The sequence below is a fragment of the Ipomoea nil genome, unplaced genomic scaffold (genome assembly GCF_001879475.1).
Source record: "Ipomoea nil cultivar Tokyo-kokei standard unplaced genomic scaffold, Asagao_1.1 scaffold1043, whole genome shotgun sequence".
Taxonomy (NCBI): domain Eukaryota; kingdom Viridiplantae; phylum Streptophyta; class Magnoliopsida; order Solanales; family Convolvulaceae; genus Ipomoea; species Ipomoea nil.
In genome coordinates, this window is record NW_017617471.1 from 6167799 (window position 1) to 6191344 (window position 23546).

The following is a 23546-nucleotide window of genomic DNA, read 5'->3' on the forward strand; positions in this document are numbered from 1 at the left end:
AATCATGCCATCAGCCTACATATAAGAGATTCAATTCATTATCCACACCTTTCATCATCATATGCCTTTTGTAACATTTGTTAACATAATTGAGTAATTTTTCAAAGTTATACGGGTACATTTGATAAATAATATAAAAAGATACAATGAAAATAACACAAAGTATAATCTATCAATGATCTATACTACCAACATTTTTTATTAAATTTCGTTTTTTTTTTAACAAAAAGGAAGGGTGGACCCCGGGAAACAAAAACAATCAGTCACCACAGACACTAGGAACCGCAACAGGATTCCTATGGACTAACTCCTCGAGCTCGGCATTTTGGCAAAAAAAAACAAAAAAGCCAGCTCGTGATCTAAGTCATGATTCTTCGCTAGTTAATCCGCTACATGATTCTATTCCCATAAAACGTGATGACACTTGACATTCTAGCCTTTTTTTATCCACGCTTTACCCTAAAAAATAATATTATTGAAGGTTCCACCCCTCTAACGTAAAAAAAAGGATCATTTATCTGATTGACCACATTGACGGAGTCGCATTAAATTATAATATTAGAAAAAGCCATTTGCCAAGCCACCTTGAGACCAGTTAGGACTGCCCAGGCCTCCGCTACATCGGCCGAGCAATCCCCAATGTTAAGTTGGAAGCCGACAATCCATTCTCCCAGGTTATTCCTCATAACACCACCACCCCACAGAATGCAAATAACGTACGTTTGATGTTAAATAATACTCAATAATAATTGGATATTGCTTAAAAATTATAAGCTTTCAAAGCCAGAATACATCAAGATAGCATACTGAAGAGAGTGTACACAAACCAGAAAAATTAAAACAGAAGAAATGAACATGGACGGGCAGATTACAATTTACACATACCAAACAAAGCGGACTTAGTTATAGGACACAAACAAACATTGGTTTCAAACTACAAACGCAGCACGATGAAGTATAACAAGAATACTAGGTACAAGATTATAGAGCTGAACTTCATTCAATTCTGAGGCTTCAATTAATAAAACCACCGTACCCACGATTTTCTTAGTATCTGCTATTATGCTTCCTGCTTCTTCTTCTGCAAAAAGGAGGCTAGGCCATTTGTTAGAGCTGATGATGGTGATGTAAGAGCAGCCTTCAGTAAGCTCAATGCCTGTAAACAGGAGAAATCACTATAACTATATACACTGTAGTTACATATATATATATATATATATATATATATATATATATATATATATATATATGTTGAGTGCTCAATTACCTCATTCATTCCGACAGTGATCACCTGTTCTTCAATATCACTGAAAGCCACTTTTAGTTCCCTCAATATGAGAAAACTTGAAGCAGAAGACAAAGGCTTCACGTCCAAATTGTCTAAAACTATGAATAAAGAAGGTTCCGCTGCAAAATTCTCGTTAGGCCTAGGGTCAATCAGATTTTCGTTCTCTATTAGTTCATCCAATTTAAGAGGCTGCTTCTTGCAGTTATGATATTGGGTGATCCGGGGATTGAGAATAGCAGACTTAATGCTAGAACCAATCCATTTATCTTCTAACTCCTCTACACTCGCGTACAAGTTGTTCAGGCATCCTCCTAACCCCAAGCTTCTTTGGAAAACATGTATGATTGATCCAATAGGAATGGTTAGAAAGGTACACAGGAAATCAAAGAACTCATTAGTGGCCTTGGCAAACAATATCTTGTTTGTTGACTTGTTTAATGTTACTTGAAGATTCAGAGTGGGGGCCTCATTTTGTTCAGTTGTCTGCAATGTGATCTCAATCTCAGGCTTAGGCAATTTTGTGTCATGTTTTGTAGGATTAGGCAGAAACACATCACTCAAAGGAGACTCTGAAACCAGTGAACGTGCAAGGAGACAGATTACCTGCAAAATCATTATACTTTCAAGAATAGATACAGATGAGATGGAGAGTAAATTAAGGATGGTGATGGGCATTACCTGGTCCTTGCTAACTTGTACCCGCATCTCCCTGATTCCATCAGTTTCACTTAAACCCAGATTGGATAGAAGTTGAGCTAGAAGGATTGGACAAGCAGGTCTGATTTGTAAATCATCACTGATTATGAACATTGTCCTCCCCTTCTGCAAAAACGCACCCTCATTATTTACCATATCCGTAGTTCTCATGTTTGTCTTCGCCCCACATATGCACCTTAAATTTAGGTACCAGCTCCTCATCAAACAACATTTCCGAGAACAAAGGTAGTTCGTATTGGACCAAGAGTCATCGATGTTCACTTTCAAATTCTGGCAGAAGTACCCTAGTGGATTTCGTGGATGCAGGACTATGGTCTTGCACAGTTCTGTCCCCCAATTTTCATTGCTCAGTTTTTCAACACCATGGTATAGATTGTTCATACACCCGATTGTTACAGGATTTTTTGCCTCTCCAGTGCTGGTGACCCGGATTATCGTTCCCATGGGGAGGGTGAGGAAGCTGAAAAGTATATCCACAAATTCCTTGTGCGCTTCCGCAGCAACTACTCGATTGCGCTTCTCATCTATCAACAGCTTCAAGGAAAGTCGCGATTCTTGCTCCTTAGCCGCCATGTTTATGTTATGAGCAATCTGAGCTCGCTTCGCCTGCAATACGGTATACATCAAACGCGCAAATTGATGGTCGTGCAGGAATGTATAGTATAGTATTTATTATTTAATCCACCACCATGCACGAGTATCTAAGGGACATTCATCTCAGAAGTTAAACCGTTTTCTTTTTTGAAAATGAAGTTAAACAGTTGTAATGAAGGGTGTTGCTATTTGCACCACCCTTTGATTAAAAATGGTATAAAGTATCATTGGAAATGTAAAAATGTTATAATTTATAATAAATATATAGGTGGTGCAAATAGCATAATGGATGGTCAAAATGTTATTTGCACCACCTTATTAAAACTGTATTTATTAGGTCAAAATTAATTCAAAATTTAATTCATTAAAAAAAAAAAAAAACAAAAAAACAAAGCAACCATCGCCTTCTCTGGTGAGAAGGCAGCCCAGTGGGTCGCCTTCTCCGGTGAGAAGGCAGTTCGTCGCCTTCTCACCGGAGAAGGTGACAGATCTCATCTTTTTTTTTTTTTTTTTTTTTAAACAACCCACTGGGTTGCCTTCTCCGGTGAGAAGGCAGGGACGGGATGGAGGAGGTTTTTTTTTTTTTTTTTTTTTTTTTTTTGTTATTTATAAAAATTGAAAAACAAATAATAATCTTTGATCACATTTAATGCTGGCATTTACACCACCTATAAAGCTATTTGACCTACTAAATAGGTGGTGTAAATAGAATTACCCGTAATGAAACGGCTAGTGAAGTGAATTGTGCTTTTAACACTTTTGAAAAGAAGTAAAATAGCCAGGGATTGAGCCAGAAATTGATTCAGAAAATTTTATAAAAATATTCCTAACAAAATATAAAACATAATTAACGAATTGTAAAACTATGTTAATACAATAGGATTTAAACTCTTGACCTCATTATTGCCAAATATGTGCTCTACCACTTAATCTAACTCGCTCTTGTTAGTATTTCATAATTTTTTTTATACTAATACTAAAACTTGTAATATATATACATATATACATACAAAGACTATATATGAGGTGGAGGTGGGGTGGGGGTGGGATGAGGGGCGCAGCTGACCCCTGCCCCCTTTTGGCTCTGTCCCTGAAAATAGCAAACGCCTCGGACTTCAATTCGTCATTGCGACTAATAGCCTACTAGGGACCAATGGGGAGTAAAAACTTGTAATGGTTACCAAATTTTTTGATTAATCATTTTGGTTGGAGTTGTCAAGTTAGGTGAACTCAACTTTATTAAATTTATTGTAAGCCAATAAGACTCTGCCACTAAAGTCTGTTACAGAAGTAAATCGCAAACATATTTAGCCTACTGATCAACCCTAGTATTATTGAAAAACATTTTTTGTTTTCCCATACGTAATAGGTATAATAAAATCGTGTAAGAATTTATGTTTAGTATTGCAAAACTAATCAATAGGTAAAAGTACAAATAAAATTCAAGTATTCAACCAATATTTTCATATTTTTAGAATGTAAATAACTAAATATACTATGATAATTTCAAGACAAAAATTTGTGTGAGATTGTCTCACATTCATAGTGACCTATATGTGTCATAACTAATTAACTTGAATGTCCAATCGAGGGACTGAGGGACGTCACATAAGCTCCATTAGAGCATCCACAATGGTTGGGGAGAATTGGGGGATAATGTAAGAGTGATTAGAAAAGAGAAGATGGGAGGACGCGTCACGCGGGCTATCAGCGAGCTTGACGCGTCACACGGGCGCGTGCACTGCACGCGCTCGTGTTGCCACAGGCTGTGAACGAGCGAGCACAGTCTGTGTTGCTTTTTTTTTTTTTTTTTTTTTTTTTTTGTATTTTCTGACATTCACCCCACATTTGCAGTAATATTATTTCTCAAATAACCTACACCCACATCAGCTATTAACTTGGGTGGGGAGAATTAATTCTGAAATAAACCACAAGTGTGGATGCTCTTATAGCTTGTCATCATTATGTCAACATGCTATTTGGTATAAATAAGAGAGTTCTACTACATGTACTTAGGGATGGCAATGGGTCGGGTGTGGGTCGGGGAGGGCTACATCCATCACCCGACCCACCTTATATTTTCTCCACCCACCCCCACCTCCAACCCGCATCGGGTGGACTTTTTCAGAACCCACCCCCACCCCCACCGGGTGCGGGTGCCCACTACGGGTACCCACCACTTATCATCTTATTAAGTTTTTCAAAAAATAATATTTAAATTATTTACACATAATAAAAAAATAAAATCCATTAGTGATACTAAAACATAAATAATGGAAATATTTAAATATAATAACTAAATTGTTAATTTTTAAAAATAAACTTAGTAGTTTTGATATAAAAAATAGTAAAAAGATACACGAAGTTATATAAACTTTTATAAATAACTACATACTAGTACTTTTTTTTTTTTTGAATAAACAGTGGTAATATATTAAACTAAATCCAAAGACAGTACATCGGAAATAAAAGGGAAAGGAACATGAAAACAGTCAGACTTGGACAGGGCTTCCCTAGCAAGCAAATGGGCAACCCTGTTCGCGGACCGTTTAGCAAACAAAAAGCTAATATTAGTAAAAGACTTAGCTATTTCCCTAACATCATGAAGGATAAGATCAAAAGAAGACATCAGATCATAATTGTGAACACCCTTAACAACTTGGATGCAGTATGCTTCCACCTGTATGTTATCATAATGAAGCTGCTTCAGCCATTTTAGCGCTTCACGCACTCCTATCACTACATACTAGTACTTAATTTACTATTATATATATATATATATATATATATATATATATATATATATATATATATATATATATAAACACATGGTGGGTCGGGTGGGGTTCTAGGCGGGTCTTGTACATAGAACTCGAATCCAACCCGACCTACCGCGGGTTTGCTTTTTTAAGATCCACCCCCGACCCACCACCCACCATCACCCAAAAAAATCCGATCCATGCGGGGTGGATTCGGGTGGATATCCACGGGTCGGATTGAAATTGCCATCCCTACATGTACTCCAAATTCTACTTCATCACTTTTGCTCCATGATGTGGCAAACAATGATATGATATTTTTATCAAGTGGATCCAGTGTCTACATCAATTATTTGTGGGATGGAATATAAATTGGGAATAAAAAGTGAAAGTGCATGTAGTATTTTGTTAAATAAAATCTCCCTCCTAGTAATAATGTAACGAGTTTGATCCTTAGTAACGGAAACTATTAACTGAAATCCCTCTCTCTCCCCTCCACCCCCATCCCAAAGTCATCATTGTACTTTATACCCAGTTCATATCTTTAAGTTCGATCATTGACAAGGTTCAAAGAAAGGGCACACCCTCTAATTTCAATACTTAGACTAAGCTATTGTTGTATTAATTGGAGCCTTCTGATTACGTGTAGTTAGACCCTTTTCGGCCACCAATCCACCATGCTTTTTTACTTAAGGCAATAATAAGGTAAGCATTACCTACAATATTTACATTGTGTCTTATTATAACTACGTAGCATATTGTAATACTCCAATTCCATTATGCATTGAAATTCATTAACACTATCAAATTTAATACAATACTACATTTACAAAGCTCAACAATGTTAACAAAAAGTAATACTACACACCACTCATATATTTTCCCTCCAATATTTCCCCTAATTGGACAACAAAATTTCTTTTTTAGTGGTGGTGCCTTCCAATTCATGAACACCCAACTTCAATATTATACTACATTTACAAAGCTCATCAAATCATAATGTAATTGGCAATGTAATATCATTTCTTTAATCCAACATTTTAACACCAAATTAATTATTTATTGATTCATCTAACAACATCAACTCATTTTACATTCACAAATTTAATTGTGCAGTGATAAAATAATTATAACACAATTAAAAATCTTATCCTTTAACCTTCACAACACAAAATTATTACATAATCGTTGGATCATATACACAAAACTATATAAGGAGTATTATTTTCTCTACAAACTTCATATCACCAAAGTGCATATACTATAAAGTGCAGATAAGATGGATAAAACAAAGTAACCCAACTCCTCATTAAGTTGGAGAGATAAGTGTCTAGTGCGCACAAGAGTCTATCACACTAACAAGAGTCTATCACACTAACAGTGACTCTCACATTGTCGCTAACAGGGCTTGGTGCCTACAAAGAGTCGAACACATTGAGTGTATCTCCTACACTGCAACTACAACAGTTCAATCACATATTATTATTCTCATAATCTATAAATCAAGAAACTAATTGAACTTTATTACATGGAAAAATAGCTAAACATAACAAGAAATAAGAAAAGACAGATCAGGAGAAGAAAACATGAGCAAATGATCTGCCAAACCAAACCAAGTGCAATTAATTCCAGGACATGTCGCTAAACAGCAACAATGCAAAGCAAACGGACACACGGAATTACACGTACGCTAGAGAGTTGAGATGGAAGGAAATACAAAATACAAAGAACTGGGCAAAGGCTATAAATTTATCAAACCCCAGATTTTCATAGTAGCTGCTATGTATACTACGCTTTCCGCTTCTTCAAGAAGGTGCTTAAGCCATTGGTCAGAGCTGATGATGGCGATGTAATTAATAAGAGCTGCCTTCAATAAGCTCAATGCCTGTAATCATGCAGGGAGAAAAACTTCAAATTTATTACATATATAATGCATATCTAAGCGGGTTTAATTACCTCTTTCGTTCCAACTGTGATGACTTGTTCTTCAATATCACTGAAAGACACTTTCACTTCACTCAGTAGTTGAAAACTAGATGCAAAAGATAAAGGATTCACTTCCAAATCGTCTGATACTATGAATAAAGAAGGTTCCACTGTAAAATTATTGTTGTTCCTTGGGTCAATCAAATAGTGACTCTCCATACGAACCGGAAATTTGAGGGGTTGCTTCCTGCAATTATGATGCTGCGCAATCCGAGGGTCAAGAATGATGTCCTTAGCACCCGAACCAAACCATTTTTCGTCCAAGTCTTTCACACTTGTGTATAAGTTATCAATGCATCCTAACCCCAAATTTCCTTGCAAAGCTCTTATCACTGATTAAAAACATTATCGGCCCAGCTTTCTGCAAAAACGCACCACCAGACTTCATTTCTTTGGTAGTCTCCCCGTTAGAACACTCGCAGCTAACATTTTGGTACTTGCTATAATACGGGCAACCCTGCCCAGAACAAACGTACTTCTTCTCCGACTCTGAGTCATCAATGTTCATTTTCAACTTGCTGCAATAGATCGCACATGAATTTCTTGGGTTGAGCACCATGGTTTTGCAGAGTTCTGTGTTCCAATTTACTGGGCTATTTTGGATGCTACGGTACAAATTGGTCATACAACCAATAGTGACAGGGATTTTCAGCGGTTCACGGCTGGTGACCCGGATTATCGTTCCCATGGGGAAGGTAAGGAAGCTGAAAAGTATATCCACGAAGTCCTTTTCTGCTTCTGCAGCAACTACTCGATTCATCTTCTCATCTATCAACAGCTTCAAGGAAAGTGGCGATTCTTGCTGCTTGGCCAACATGTTGCCCATGTCTATGTTATGAGTAATCGGATCTCCGCAAACACTGAACCGATTCTATACACAAAACAAGATGATTGGCGTGGTGCAGTATCAGCTATAACAGAATCAAATTAAAGTCTGGAAGGAACATATTTAATCTGCTCCCATTTAATTTTATCAAGATGTATGGAGGAAACTCAATGGTTGTCGGCTGGAAGACTTGGGAACTTAGGGCTATCTTTAATTATTCTTGGTTCACGTATTTTGCTTTAATTTTCTGCCTCCTCATTTACAAGCTTTTAATTCTAGTAAATTATGCTGTGGATTCGCATTGTGGACACGAGTCCAAAACGACGTCGTTTTAAGGAGAAACGTGGCCTTCTAGTTAAAAAAAAAAAATTAATTTTGTCTCGGTGTTAACGGCGTTATTCATTTGTGGATGAATGTATAGTTATGGAATTATGAATGTATGGTTATGGAATTATGAATGTATGGTTATGGAATTATGAAGACAGAGCTCTGACATTATGAACATATAGTGATAAAATTATGAACATAGAGCTCTAAAATTGTGAACATAGAGTTTCGAAAATTATGAATTTACAGTTATTGAATTATGAATGTACAGTTACGGAATTATGAATGTATAATTATGCAATTATGAATGTACAGTTATGAAATTATGAACACAGAACTCTGACATTATGAACTTACAATTATGAACATATAGTGATAAAATTATGAACATATACTCCTATAACAAAGTGGTCTGAAATTTAAAAAAAAAAAAAGAAAAGTGGAAGATAACGGTGCCACTAACGGCACCGTTACCATGCTGGATACGGGTCCATAGCATAACGATTGGATGGGAAGGGCATATGAAATATTATAGGCCCTATTTGGTAAAAAATTAGTCTATAGGCCAATTTCGGCTTATTTGACCACTATTAATTGTTTGATTTAGTTAACATATCAATATAAGTGTTTAGTTAATTAGCTTTTTGCAACTCTAAAATGCTAAAATTCAAAAAGCTATTCCAAACAACTTTTTCAATTAGCTTTTTAAAAAAAAAAAAAATTATACCAAACAGCTATCATGATCAGCTAACAGTTAATTTACCAAACACTTTTCTACAACAACTAATGTTATCAACTAGTTATACCATCTAATTAACACAATCAACTAACAGCTAATAGCTATCAGCTAAAAGCCATTTACCAAACAGGGCCTATATGAAATTTTGAGTTTGAGCGTTTTCCTTTTCAATTACCTTTTCCTTTGTTGTTCTGTATCACCGAGTTATTTGCACTTCTGGTCCCACGACTATGGTGTCGCTAACAATTTTGATCCACAACTTTCAAAACTTGCAGAATTGGTCCACGACTATTACTTTCTTAGCAAATTTGGTCCTTCCTTCTCTGTTCAATTTTAGCCAAATTTTTTTTTTACTTTTTCAATGTGGGTAATATTGTCTTTTTCCATCTCACCATCAGTAAAAGTGTATTTTACCCTTTCATTTTTTTTAATTTCTTCTTTTATTTAACAATATTATAAAATTGATTGCTTAAGATGCATTTAGCGATTTATTTATTTTTCGCAGCGGTCATAATTGAATAAACAACGTGCAATGTTCACTTTCGCATCTTTATCGCCCGTCAGCATGTTCAAGATAAAATATACTTAAACACATAATACACAAATTACGTATACAATTTAACTATTAATTTAAACATTTAATTAATTAACGTCGAACACATTGACTAATTCACTCGCTGAATTATAGACACCTCTAATTTAACCAATTCTGCAATCACAGTGAGATGGAAAAGACAATATTACCCACGCTAAAAAGGGAGGAAAAAATTCGGGCTAAAATTGAACGAAGAATGCACCGGAAGGACCAAATTCGCTAAGAAAGTAATAGTTGTGGACTAATTCTGCAAGTTTTAAAAGTCGTGGATCAAAATTGCTAGTGACACCATAATCGTGGGACCAAAAGTGCAAAGATTACATGTATCACCTATCAAGTTGTTATTATTTTCTTACATTAAGATCCAACAACAAATTAATTACCTGAATAGCAGGTAAGATGCTGATGGCATTTTTTCAAATAAATAAATAATAATAATAAATTCGTTTAATTTTTTTTTTTTTAAAAAAAAAAAAGAAAGAAAGAAAGAAAGAGAGAAGATGTGATATATTTTGTTAATTTGTTATTAGTATGTAAAATACAATTATATCCGATCAATGAATGATGTGTATTCATTTTAATATTTATTTATTTTAACTTTTTAATTGAAAACTCACATTTTTTTTTTAAAAAAGTGTACCTTTCATTTGTATTTTACCGGCCTGTCGCGAAATATGTGTATTGTTATGACATAACAGAGTGAAAAAGTTTCAAAATTGTTTAACAACTGTATTAATTACTCGTCTAGAAGACTAGAACCTTGTAATAATAATCAAGTAACATATGTATGAGAGTTTTTATAAGAATTTTTTATTGATGCTCCTGCATGTCTAAAAAAGACTATGTATTGCGAGGAGGAGAAGAAATTGCCAAAAAAACATTGTGTTAAAACTACATAATGCACATAGAATTTAACTTGGGAATCTATGAAGTCCTAAGATTTTCATGGGATCTGAAACTATGCTTTCTGCTTCTGCAAGAAGGAGCTTAAGCCATTGGTTAGAGCCGATGACGGCGATGTAAGAGCGGCCTTCAATAAGCTCAATCCCTGCAAGCAAGAGTAAAAATTAAGGGTGTATTTGGTTCAAACATTGAAATCGAAATGGTAATGGAAATATGCATAGGCACATACACATATACGCATATATGTATCACGATTTGATTACCTCTTTCATACCGACAGCGACCACTTGTTCTTTAATATCACTGAAAGGCACTTCTAGTTCCCTGAGTATGTGACAACTAGATGCCAAAGACACAGGCATCACTTCCAAATCGCATGAAACTAGGAACAGAGATGGTTCCAATGAAAATCTGTTTCTTGGCCTGGGGTTAATCAGATTATAATCCCCTCTTCGTTCCAACAATTTCAGAGGTTGTTTCATGCAGTTATGATGCGGCGCAAACGAAGGGTCAAGTATGAAAGCCTTACTGCCACTTCGAAACCATATGCCATCCAACTTCTCCACACTTGAGTACAAGTTATGAAGGCATCCTGCTAACCCAGAATTTTCTTTCAGAATGCGCAGCATTGTTCCAAGAGGAAGGGTTAGAAAGCTACACAGGAAATCAAAGAACTCATCTGTGGCTTCAGCATACAGTATCTTGTTGGTATGCTTGTTTACTTTTACTTTAAGATTCAAAGAGGGGGCACCTTGGTCAGTTGTCTGAATCTCACTAACTGGGGATGAGAATAATGTTGTCTCAGGTTTAGCCTGTTGGTTGGGCCGAAATACATCACTTAGAGGAGTCTTCGAAACGAATGAACGTGCAAGTAGACAAATTACCTGCAAACGAAGGTGGAAAGTTGGGACAACCCCAGTTAAGTTGTTCAGACGGTTGATTTGGTAACCACAATATTACAAGTTTAAATAGGAGCAGCAATTGGTCTTCTTAGTTTGAGAATGTTAGCTATAATCAACCTAGACTGGTTTACTCCTTTTGGTAATCATATACAAGTTCGAACATGAACGACCAATTGATCTTGTTGGTTTGAGCCCGTTAGTTATAGTCAACCTAAATCGGTTTACTCCTTTTGACAACCATAATCAGGAGCCGCCTATCAACCTAGACATGTTTACTTCTCTTGATCCTTAAGAGGTTAGGGTCACAAAAGGTGATTTATCCAGTGCAATGTACATCCTCAATTAGTGGTGTTTCCCTCATCACCCAAAAGATGGAAAGCTAGGGCCATCCTAGCAATGATGCTCAGACTCTTGATTTTGTAATCACAATGTTACAAGTTCAAACAGGAGCGACCAATTAACCTTCTTGGTTTGAGCATTGGTTTACTCCTTTTGATAATTACAATGTTACAAGTTCGAAAATAAAATGTCAATTAGTCTTTAGTTTGAGCAACTCAGCTATAGAATATTTATTCCTTTTTTACCTTTTACCGACTAATGTCACAAGGAGTGATTTATACCGTACACTGTGAAGTAGTGACGAGTGAGTCACCCAAAAGTTGGAAAGATTTCTAATCATATTTGCAAATTTTCAAAAAAAAAAAAAAAAAAAGTAATTCATGTACCTGCTCCTTGCTAACTTCTATCGTTATCTCCCTGATTTGGTTCATTTCGCTTAAATCAAAATTGGATTGAAACTGAGCAATAATGTCCGGAGAAGCAGGTCCGACTTGTAAATCATCAGTGATTAAGAACATTATCCTCCCTTTCTGCAAAAACGCACCCTCATAACTGCAATTCATCTCAGGCTTTATTTCTCTGGTTACCCGCCCACATTTACAACTGCAGCAAACGTTTTGGTAGTAGCTATAATAGTGGCAGTTCAGACAAGAACACCCGTAGTTCATCTCGGACCCTGAATCATCAATGTCCATTTTCAATTTTTTGGTGAAACAAGCGAGTGGATTTCTTGGATTCAGCACCATGAGTTTGCAATGTTCTGCGTCCCAGTACTCTGAGCTTAGGTTTTGAATGCTTTGGTACAAATTGTTCATACACCCAATTGCGACCGGGTTCTTAACCTGTGCACTGCTGGTGATTCGGATTATCGTTCCCATCGGAAAGGCGAGGAAGCTGAAAAGTATATCCACAAATTCCGTCGGTGCTTCGGCAACAACTAATTGATCAGTCTCGTCATCTATCAAGAGCTTCAAGGAAACACTGGATTCTTGCTTGGCAGCCATGTTAAATGCAATGTGATCTCCGCAAACACTCAACTGATAAGGAGATGACTGAAAGTATGAAGAACAGAGCCTGAACCGGGCAGGAAGACCGATACAAAACCCTAGCAACAAATCAGGAGAAGGAGCGGACTGATAGTTTGAACGAGATCCAAAATTTAGTGGGATAGCTTAGCTCAAGCAAACTAAGATTATTTTTTGTTTCACAAAGAATGTGGAAAAAAATATATAAATAGAATTTATATATATGTTCATCCTTTGTAATTTATATTAAATCAGTAAAATTTTAATAAATTTATTACAAAATAAAACATATTGTATGAAAGTAAATAATACGGAATAAATAAATAAATTATTTTAATTATTACATTATAGTATAAACATATTAATTATTTTTTGTTAAAATTTAGAAATTGAAGTTTATATTTATTACTGTAAATACATTATATATCAAGATTAAAAATTTAGAATGTTAATTTGAAAATGTGACAAGTTTTAGTTGAATCCGCCATATAAGTTCAAAACGCAATAAGATTAGCCTAAACCGAACAAGCTGGCCCATTAGTATCTCTACTTGCAAGCAATTATTTTTAATTTTGTGTAATACTTTTTTAGTAATTAATATTTATATATATATTTAAAACAAAATAATATTTATAAAAAATATCATTTTATTTGCACTATTCTCATATCTTTTGAAATTATTAATTATTTTTTAGTTGTTGCGATATTGCACTAGGTTTGTCGTAGTCTGGCGGGAAATGTCGTGATTCGCTCATTTGTAACTTGGTCGTAGATCTATTTGCCTTGCCACGACCCATATATGGTCCAACCGTAGTGCACACAAGTGCGATGAGAGATTATTTTATGAACCACAAATAAAAGCACATTATTTAAGTACTAAGAATCTCATCTTCATCCATGTTGTTGAGGACTCTAATGTCCCCCATACTTTCCTCACGCTGCGGATTGTATCCACAATGTTTCCTGAACATGTTGAATCCCCTTGAGTCCTAAGAATCATGGCTGCCCCTTCTCTCACTGCTTGGAAGCTGCCTAATGTCCCCGAGGGAAGCGGCCATATTTCTGAAGGCGATGAGGTACCGCTCCACGATAAAAATATACGTTGTTACTGTTAGCAATATTAATATTTCATGTGTATATTATATGCTTTAATATTATTGGTTGTAATGTAGTCAATAGTCCTAGCATGAATAGTAAGAGAGTCTTCTGTTAATTCTCCTATAGGACTCTATGATTCTCTCTCTCTGTAATTTGATCAATCAATTCCTTTTGAATTTGAATCACATCGTCTCCTCTGGTATTAGTTGCGATAGGACTGCGATCATCTTTCCTATTCGTTTTCCGCTTTCTCTCTCTCTCACAAAACTACTCATGATGACTTTGAATTCAGCTGAGCGAACGATCATCCCCGCCGCACCCACTGTGCTGGCGACTCCAAATCTCCTTTCAGCTGCGCATCATTTTGTATCTATGAAGCTAACTACGCGCAACTATCTCTTCTGGAGGACTCAACTCCTCCCCTTTCTCGGTAGTCAAGGACTTCTGGGATACATCGACGGCAGTCTCCCGTGCCCTCCGGAGACTATCTCCGTCACCCTGGCTTCCGGTGCTACTGCGGCAACGACAACCACCACAGCACCTAATCCCGCCCAAACTGCCTGAATTACATCGTCTCATCGTTACAGACAAATTTATGGTAACAACATCATATATGGATGCATTCCGCTTTGATTATCCCTGTGTGTTTTCATATTAAACACTCGCAACAAAGGAGTTGAAAAACATAATCCGGAAATATGTTAAAAATATTGAATTTTTCTGCAAAAAAAAAAAATGACAAAAAAAAAAACAAGTTAGATGAAAAAATAACATGTCACCATTTTGTTTTTATTTTATTTTTTCATGTCATCAAATTAGATGAATTACTTGTTAGAAACTTCTAAAAATACTAGATGAAAAATAATAGCCTAAATAGACCATATTTTAATTTAGGGTGCTAAATGATAAAATGAACTATTACTATTAGTACATGAACTTTGACTTTGTTGCCAATATTTCTTAATCTAACTAAATATTAGAATATATTTCATAAATATATTACTAATGACTAATGAGATACGACCCTTATTCCCTGCTATACAATCAGATCGAAGAAGTGATGTTGGGTCACCTACTTCCAAATTAAACAAGAAGGTGGCACATTGCCTCTTATCATTGATTAGGGTTAGGGTTTTCTTATAAAATCATAATTATTTTTTTATCTTTAAAAATACATTATTAATTATCAATATTAGAACCAAATGAAAATACATTTCATATTACCAATTAATCAATGAGATTACCAAATAATGGCCTCAAATACATCAAACCAACTACTGTATTGAAATTGTAAACTTAAAATCGATCATAGAAATAGAAAACGTCCACTTTAAATAACCAAAATGCAAAGACAACTTCAAATATAATTTAACAAATCCTAGACGTTCAAAGCCCGCATTTACTACTATGCCTTCTGCTTCTGCACAAAGGTGTTCAAGCCATCGGATAGAGCTGATGATGGCGATGTAAGAGCCGCCTTCAATAAGCACAGTGCCTGTCACAAGAGAAAAAACTAACTGTAAATTTAATAGTTAAATGTATACATATGTAAATGGGTCAACGTATCTTAAATCAAATATGAAGAGGCTCGGATTAATTACCTCTTTCATACCGACGGTGACCTCTCGATCTTCAGTATCACTTAAAGGCACTTTTGCATCCCTCAATACAACAAAACTAGATGCAAAGCACAGAGGCTTCACTTCAAAATCGCGTGAAACCATGAATATAGATGGTTCCACAGAAAAATTAGAATGGTCATTGGTTTTAGAGTTAAGCATATAATCTTCCCGCTTTCGTTCAAACAAATTGAGAGGCTGCATTCTGCAGTTATGATGCGTGGCAATCCCAGGGACAAGTATGTCAGATTTAACGGACGCCGAACCAAACCATTTGACGTCCAACTCTGCCAAACTTGCGTACAAGTTGTCAATGCATCCTAAACCTGAATTTCCCCTTAGAACGGAAACCATTGTCCCAATAGGAATGGTTAAAAAGCTACAAAGGAAATCAAAGAAGTCATTTGTGGCTTCAGCAAACAGTATATCGTTGGTATGCTTGTTTACTTTCACATTAAGATTCACAGTGATGGGAGTATTTTGATCAGTTAGTTGTCTCAATTATACCAATTGAGGGTGGCAATATTATCTCAGGTTTAGCGTGAATGCTGGTAGCACCATGATTAGGTAGAAAGACATCAGTTAGAGGAGACTTTGAAACAAATGAACGTGCAAGCAGACAGATAACCTGCAAATGAAGGCCGGGAAAATATATCGTCATAACGGTAGCTTCATATTTTCTAAAATCAGACGAAGCAAAGTAATAGTGTTATAGTGTAGGTACCTGCTCCTTGCTAACTTCTACCGGTATCTCCTTGATTTGATTCATTTCACTTAAACCCAGAAAAGATAGGAGTTGAGCAAGAACATTTGGAGAAGCAGGTCTGATTTGTAAATCATCACTGGCCACCCTTTCTGCAAAAACACACCCTCATAACTGCAATTCATCACAGACCCTGAATCATCAGACTTCATTTCTATGGCGCGCAGTACACCCATTAAGACAATAATTGCATTTCACATTTTGGTACATGCTAAAATACTTGCAGCCATAAGTAGAAAAACACCCGTACTTCTTCTCGGACCCAGAATCATATATCAACGTTGATTTTCAACTTGTTGCAGTAGTTGGCAAGTGGATTTCTTGGATTCAGAACCATGGTTTTGCAATGTACTGTGTGCCAATGCTCTGGGTCTATACTTTGAATGCTATGGTACAAATTGTTCATACAACCAATGGTGATGTTGTTAGTGACCCTGATAATAGTTGCCATAGGCAAGGTGAGGAAGCTGAAGAGTTTATCCACCATGTCCTTTCCTGCTTCGGCAGCAACTACTCGATTTGTCTTCGCATCTATCAGGAGCTTCAAGGAAACTTTGGATTTTTGTTTGGCTGCCATGGGATTTCAGCTAGCACAGAACTGAGTTTAATTCACTGAAACCTGCAGAAAAAATGATGATGGACAGAGCCTGGGTCTGGCAGGAAGCTAAGCTAGATATTTAACCCATTTCCTAATTGCATTGCACGAGTATCTAAGGGACATCAGAAGTTGAAAAGTTGTAATTACTTCTGACCTTCCAGTTTGGACTTTGCAGTAAAAGTCCTTGTCAAAAACTTTTAAAAGTCCAGATATTTAAAAAGTAACACATTTTTATAGAATCTATCAAATTACTTTTGTATATTTTTTCCTTCTCTAGTCTCTAGTATAATAATTTATAAATAATTAAAATTCATCCATCCAATCTTAAGTTGAACTTTCTCTATTAATTTTTTTTCTTTAACTTTACTTCTAAACTTTTTCTCTACAAATTTTTTCTCTCCTTTACTTCTAAACTTTTTCAGTTTTTTTTTTCTACAAATTTTCTCCCTAAATAACTAAACAAAACAAACTTTTTCTTATCACTATCAAATTTTATTATCTCTTTCATAATATTCATATAAATACTTGTATATTTCAATTTTTATTCTTTTTGTATTTATATTTGTAATATAATTTTTCCTTTTTTTTGAACAGCGGACCATTGCTCGCAACTCCAAGCACTTGGGACTACCAACAATATCACCTTGTGAACCATAGTTCTTTTGCTTGATGACCTAGTAATACAAACAATGTATATTTCTTTTATATATTATTAATATTATATTTTAAATTTTAAAATTTTTTATTTTATGCAACTAGTAGATATATTTTAAAATATTTTATATCAACAGTTTTGTTAATATAAATTTGTTATATTCAATATTTTTGTTAACTTTCATATGAAATAGTACTAAGGATACAAATAATAAAGTTGGGAGTGTTGATGTGAAAAGAACTAAAAGAAGAATTTTATGATATATTATTCCATTTTTAAAGAAAATTATAAATAAAAGAATCAAAGTCATTGAAAGTTTATAAGGATATATTTAATTTAGAATTTTAATAATTTTTTTAAAATAAAAAATGTTTATAAAACTCTATGAATGTTTTTTATATAAACTTTTATATATATTCTTACAAAATTTACAAAAGTTTAAAAGACTCTATAACAGTAACCGTCATTAGTATTTGAAGTCATGAAAAATGTTTTCCTTGAATTTGAAGAAAATTGAATTTTTCTTTGTTTGGTTCATGGAAAATATTATTCATGGTATCCCTGCTATTTTGTTTTCTGTGGAAAACAAGTAAGACAATTATGCTCTTACCAACTTTTCTTAATTACCATTATTGTTGTTGTTGTTGTTGTTATCATGTAGGGGTATAATTGTTTTTATACTAATTATTCCTTACAATTCCAAACTCAACCAAACAATGGAATCGATATTCTCAGTAATTTATTTTCTACGAACCTAACAGTGTAATTAATCTTCCCAGTAATTTCTTTTCCATGGAATTTCTTTTCCATTTCCCCTCAAGTATTTTCCACAAATCAAACGGGGCCTAAAAATTTATTAACATCTCTTGTTTTAAAAATATTTAAAAGTTTAAAAAAGTTATGATTGAATCTACCCCGGTGCAAAGGCAAATTATTGTATGGACCATGGTCGACATAAGTGTTGTATGGATCATAAAAATAGTACATTTTTAATGTACTAAAAGTACATTATTTGTATACTGAATGTACATTATATAAAGTAATGTATTTTTTCTGAATATAAAGTATATTTTTAATATACTAAGAGTACATTATTGTGTTTTAAATGTACATTATGTTATAATATACAATATATTTGTGTGGACCATATTTTGTATATTATAAAATAATATACATTTAGTACACAAATAATGTACTTTTAATATATTTAAAAATGTACTTCGGCTCTGTTTGGCAAACCTAGCTGAAAAGCTAGGAGCTAGGAGCTGAAAGCTGAAAATGAGCTGAAAGCTGAAAAGGAGCTGAAAGCTGAAAAGCTATAAGTTCGGAGCTGAAAACTGAAGAACTGTTAAGCTAGCTGTTATGATTGAAAGTGTTTAGAAAAATTAGCTTTTTGATAAGCTGATAAATGTAAAAAGACTAAAAAGGACACTTTCATAAAATTTAAATTAGTTTGTTTACATATTAAAATTTAACATTTTATCTTTAAAAAAATTAACATTAACATTTTGAAATAAAATTATTAGCATAATCATGATCTAGCATATCATAATGAAGTAGCAATATTGTTGCAAATCTCATAATAATAATAATAATAATAATAATAATAATAATAATAATAATAATAATAATAATAATAATTATTATTATTATTATTATTATTATTATAATATTTGCGGTGAAAGTTGCGGATAAAGGAGAAGAGAAAAGAGTTTTAATTGGGAAGGGTAAATTATGTCATTTCTTTAAAATAATAAGGATAAAGATAGAAAAAAAGGTAGGAAGCTAGGAGCTTATTTTGAAACGCTACCTAACAGAGCTTATAGCTTATTAGTAGCTTAAAATAAGCTATAAGCTCCTAAATAAGCTCTGCCAAACAGAGCGTTCGTATTAAGGGAAAGTACATTATTTGAATAATAAAAGTACATTATTTTAAAAATGTACATTCAACACAAATAATGTACTTTTAGTATATTAAGAATGTACTTTTTTTTTTATAGAAAATACTACATGCTTTCTCATTTCTTACTCTCAACTTGTACTCCCTCTCACGAATTCTTGATGTAGACAAATTTTCTGGGACCACATAATGAAAATAGCCAATCTTTGTTTGCCATGTCATGAAATACAAGTGATGTAGTAAAATTTGAGAGTACATGTAATATAATTCTTTTTTATATGGTTTATACAACACTATGTGGACCATGGTCCACGTACTAATTTGCCATGTTAAAAGTCTTAGACCTTTCACATGACCCAATAACCAATGGGCAGCAGGAGTTGAAAGCTCTTCGGTATTTACTTCTCATTTGTGTAATTCACCAAATTGAATTAGAATTGTATGCTACTGAAATATTAAGTCACTTAATTGGATTTCAAACCAAAAAAAAAAAAAAAAAAAAAAACCACGTAATATTTTAACCAATCAAATTTAAACATTTTATAGATTAATTTTAAAAAAAAATTCATGGCTAAAATTAATATTAAATGAGTAGAGAAATTGTTTTTATTTGAAAATTTTAGCCTTAGAAGTTTTTATGATTAACATTGTAAAATATTATTCATTAAATTTCTTATTTTAAAGAGTGGGTAAATTAAATTGCCCACAAAAATTTGGAAATATGATTTCACTCTATAAACGCTGAAACACTTGAGAAGAGGAATGAAATTGGGCTTAAAAGCAGGGCCCAGTGGTTGAAATGGGCCAGACCCATATCAGTATCCAGGCTGTAAACAGAGCAACGGTCGCTGTTTATGCAAATGTATGTATACCCGAATGCGACGTTTACAGCTTTTGTGTCAAACTTGTAGTTCCTCTTCAATTCATAAATGACCCCAACGGCACTTCTAACTGAATTGAAATGTAGCTTTGCTTCTGAAAGACGTTAAAACCAAAACATCTCGTGTGTCCCGTGATCCTCCAAGAATGTCCGGAGATACAAAAATAGGATAAGCTGTTTTGCTTTAACCAAGAGCTACTACTTAACTATATGTTAAGCTAGTATTACATTGCCTATGCTTTTATCAAATTGAGGTATATATCTTAATATAAGGTGTTCATCAATATCAGTGCGTGCTACTTATATACCAAATATAAGTTAAAAAATCTGTAAGAAATAGTTTGGTTTGCTCTGGATATATACGTTTTAATAGAATTGAGTACAAGTAAAAATCTATTTAAATCACTTTAGAGTTCTAGGAGTACAAGCAACATCAATGTCGATCGATACTTTAGAAACTATACACACACCTCAATTATTTTGCACGGAATTGTAAATTAATAATCTTATGGGTTGTTTCACTTGTATGGTTGGAGGGATAAGTGCATAATTTATACATTTTTAATTTGCATCATTCTTTAAGTTTATTTTATATGTTTGTTCTTGACTTTAATGCACTAACTTAATAGTTTTGCATGTTTTAGCTATCTTTTGAGGCTATTTTTTTTAAATGTATTTGTTGATTAAAGTGCCAAAACTGGGTAACTTATGAAGTTAACAAAATGTCTTAAACAATCTTTAATGAGTCTAAAATCGGTATTTTGAATGGTCTTGATCATAGGAGTAAATCAATGTAAAAATAGAGTAAAAGTGTACGTGCAAAGTTAAAATTGTCGTCCAAAGCAAAAAGTGTACAAAGACAAAATAGTTTGGAAGTCAAAATTGTAGCACAAATATCTCACTGCAACAAGCTAAGAATTCCCCCCAAAAATCAACACATTTTTTCTCACTATAGCAAGAATATTTCTCACTACAGTGTGTCTAGATTTAGAAATTTCTAAATCTCGTCATCCAAGATTAGTTTGTGTTCTATAAATGCAATGTTGGTATCTCATGAGTCCAATAATAATAGAAGAACGAAACTAGGGTTTAGACACTTCAATTTTATAGAGAAATTTGCACTAAGAAGCTTGGAGTTTGCTCTCAAGCATACAAAAGTAATGGAATGAAGATAGAAAGCTAAGGAAATAGAATATAAGTCTTTTTAATTTAGCTAGTATTCAATATTTCAATTCCTAGCTACTTTTTTCATTATTGCTTCTTACTCTGTATAATTTATTTGCTTTTACTTTAGTTGATTTTATTACTCTCAGCTCTCATACAATGGTAAAATTAGATTAGTTTAGCTAGTATTCAATAGATATGTTATTACACTACATAGTAGTTAATAATTCACGAAAATCTCATAGTTATCGTGGAGGTTGATTATGAAGCTGCTACCAATGCTATCACTGGTGATGCAACCGGCCGACCTGAAGCCAATACTCTCATCTCTGACTGTAAGGTGTTTATGAGCTAGTTCCACACTTGCGAGCTCAAACACACTCTTTGAGAAGGGAATCGCTGTGCGGATGCTTTGGCCAACCTTGGTCAGAATGGCATGTGGGGGACTACGATCCTGGATCTCCCTCCGGATGGGATTCAAACCATCCTCCTTAGCGATGCTCAAGACGTGGCTACTAGAAGAATCTACTAATCTTTCTGGGACCTTCAGGTCCCTCTTGCTCACCAAAAAAAAAAAAATAGTAATTAATAATTTACTAGACAATTAATTATTTTTTTTTGGTGAGGACTAGATAATTAATCATAATGTATCAGAATAATTAATATTATTTTGGTGTCTACAATAATTAATATTTTTGTTTTGGTGTCTACAATAAAATTGTTTGGATACATTGTAGTCGGAGATTTGGTTTGCCACATTCGTTCCGTCCAAGAGCCGAGCCGCAAAAGGTTCTGCTGCATCGCTGTTTGAATAAACCATAAACGTGATTCCAATCATTGATGTCTGTCTGTCTGTCTTAAAGCGGAAAACCGCAAACGTTCCGCGTCAACTACAGGAAATCAAGTTCCGCTCACAGATGGCAGCTTAGCCGAATCTTCCGGCGGCCATTTTCTCCTCTTACCTTATTATATCATTTTTTATTTTCTTTTAATAAAAATCTCTTTGATTTGGGCCACTAAGCCAGGAAAATCACAATGATCCATAGTTGACTGGAAAATGGTCCCACGCGCACATATTTTCCACCGCTTATCTTTGGACACGACTGATTATGTATTACCAGTACACCCTACTGGGCTTCCTACACCAAACAAAGTTGGGTTAGGCAGCCCTGTTATTCCTTAATTTCTTTTATTTTATTATTATTATTATTATTATTTTTATAGGTTAGATTAAGACTTAAGAGTGGGAGTAGTCTAACACAAATTATTATTATTATTATTAAATATTAACACAAACTTCAAAGTCTTACGGAGTACTAATTTGGCACACAATAAAGCATCTTTAATTTTCTTGGACAATTATTAGCAACAATAAATTGTATTAGTAGATAATTGAGAATGAACTCGTGACTTTTTGTTACGAGAATCATATTTTATTCACTTCACAATCAACTCACCGGTCAGATCATAGTCTTCATGTGTTGCGCACAAAGGATGAGAGATTTTTCCATACATGTTTCTAGTGGGATTCGAATCTCACACTTCTGCCTCCAGTCATAACCTTTAGGTCAAATGACGAACTAACTACAATAATCTCAGGAGTTTTATATAAGATTTTTATTAGTATATCTAAAGGAGTTGAAATTAATCATACGAGTATATAATCTAAAATTACAAGCTAAGTTATATAGCTAAACTATTGGGTACTCTTTAGCTTATGCAAACAAGTTAAAATGAAGTTAATTATAAATAAATAAAAACAGTGTCAAATAATTACTCGAATTAAAATTGTATTGCGTGCAAGACCGGAAAGAAAGTCAAACGTGTAGTGAATCAACAAGTGAAATTAACCTTGACTTAGAAATGTCC

The 23546-nt window shown here is 34.2% G+C and overlaps 3 protein-coding genes across 3 annotated transcripts; all 3 read right to left on the minus strand.

Moving 5' to 3' along the window:
- Positions 1–874: 874 nt before the first annotated feature.
- LOC109182299 lies at positions 875–8320 on the minus strand. Its single transcript, XM_019332433.1, has 4 exons — positions 8193–8320; positions 1967–2600; positions 1268–1891; positions 875–1156 (listed from the first exon to the last, which is right to left on the minus strand). The coding sequence occupies exons 2-4, from the start codon at positions 2576–2578 to the stop codon at positions 1061–1063; spliced, it is 1332 nt and encodes a 443-aa protein (XP_019187978.1). The 5' UTR covers positions 2579–2600; positions 8193–8320; the 3' UTR covers positions 875–1060.
- Positions 7014–8170, minus strand: LOC109181196. Its single transcript, XM_019330946.1, has 3 exons — positions 7720–8170; positions 7315–7676; positions 7014–7243 (listed from the first exon to the last, which is right to left on the minus strand). The coding sequence occupies exons 1-3, from the start codon at positions 8168–8170 to the stop codon at positions 7100–7102; spliced, it is 957 nt and encodes a 318-aa protein (XP_019186491.1). The 3' UTR covers positions 7014–7099.
- Positions 8321–15414: 7094 nt separating the features above from the next.
- Positions 15415–16201, minus strand: LOC109182300. The gene is made up of 2 exons (XM_019332435.1): positions 15700–16201; positions 15415–15593 (listed from the first exon to the last, which is right to left on the minus strand). Exons 1-2 carry the CDS (start codon positions 16069–16071, stop codon positions 15504–15506), a joined length of 462 nt encoding a protein of 153 aa, XP_019187980.1. The 5' UTR covers positions 16072–16201; the 3' UTR covers positions 15415–15503.
- Between the last annotated feature and the right edge of the window lie 7345 nt (positions 16202–23546).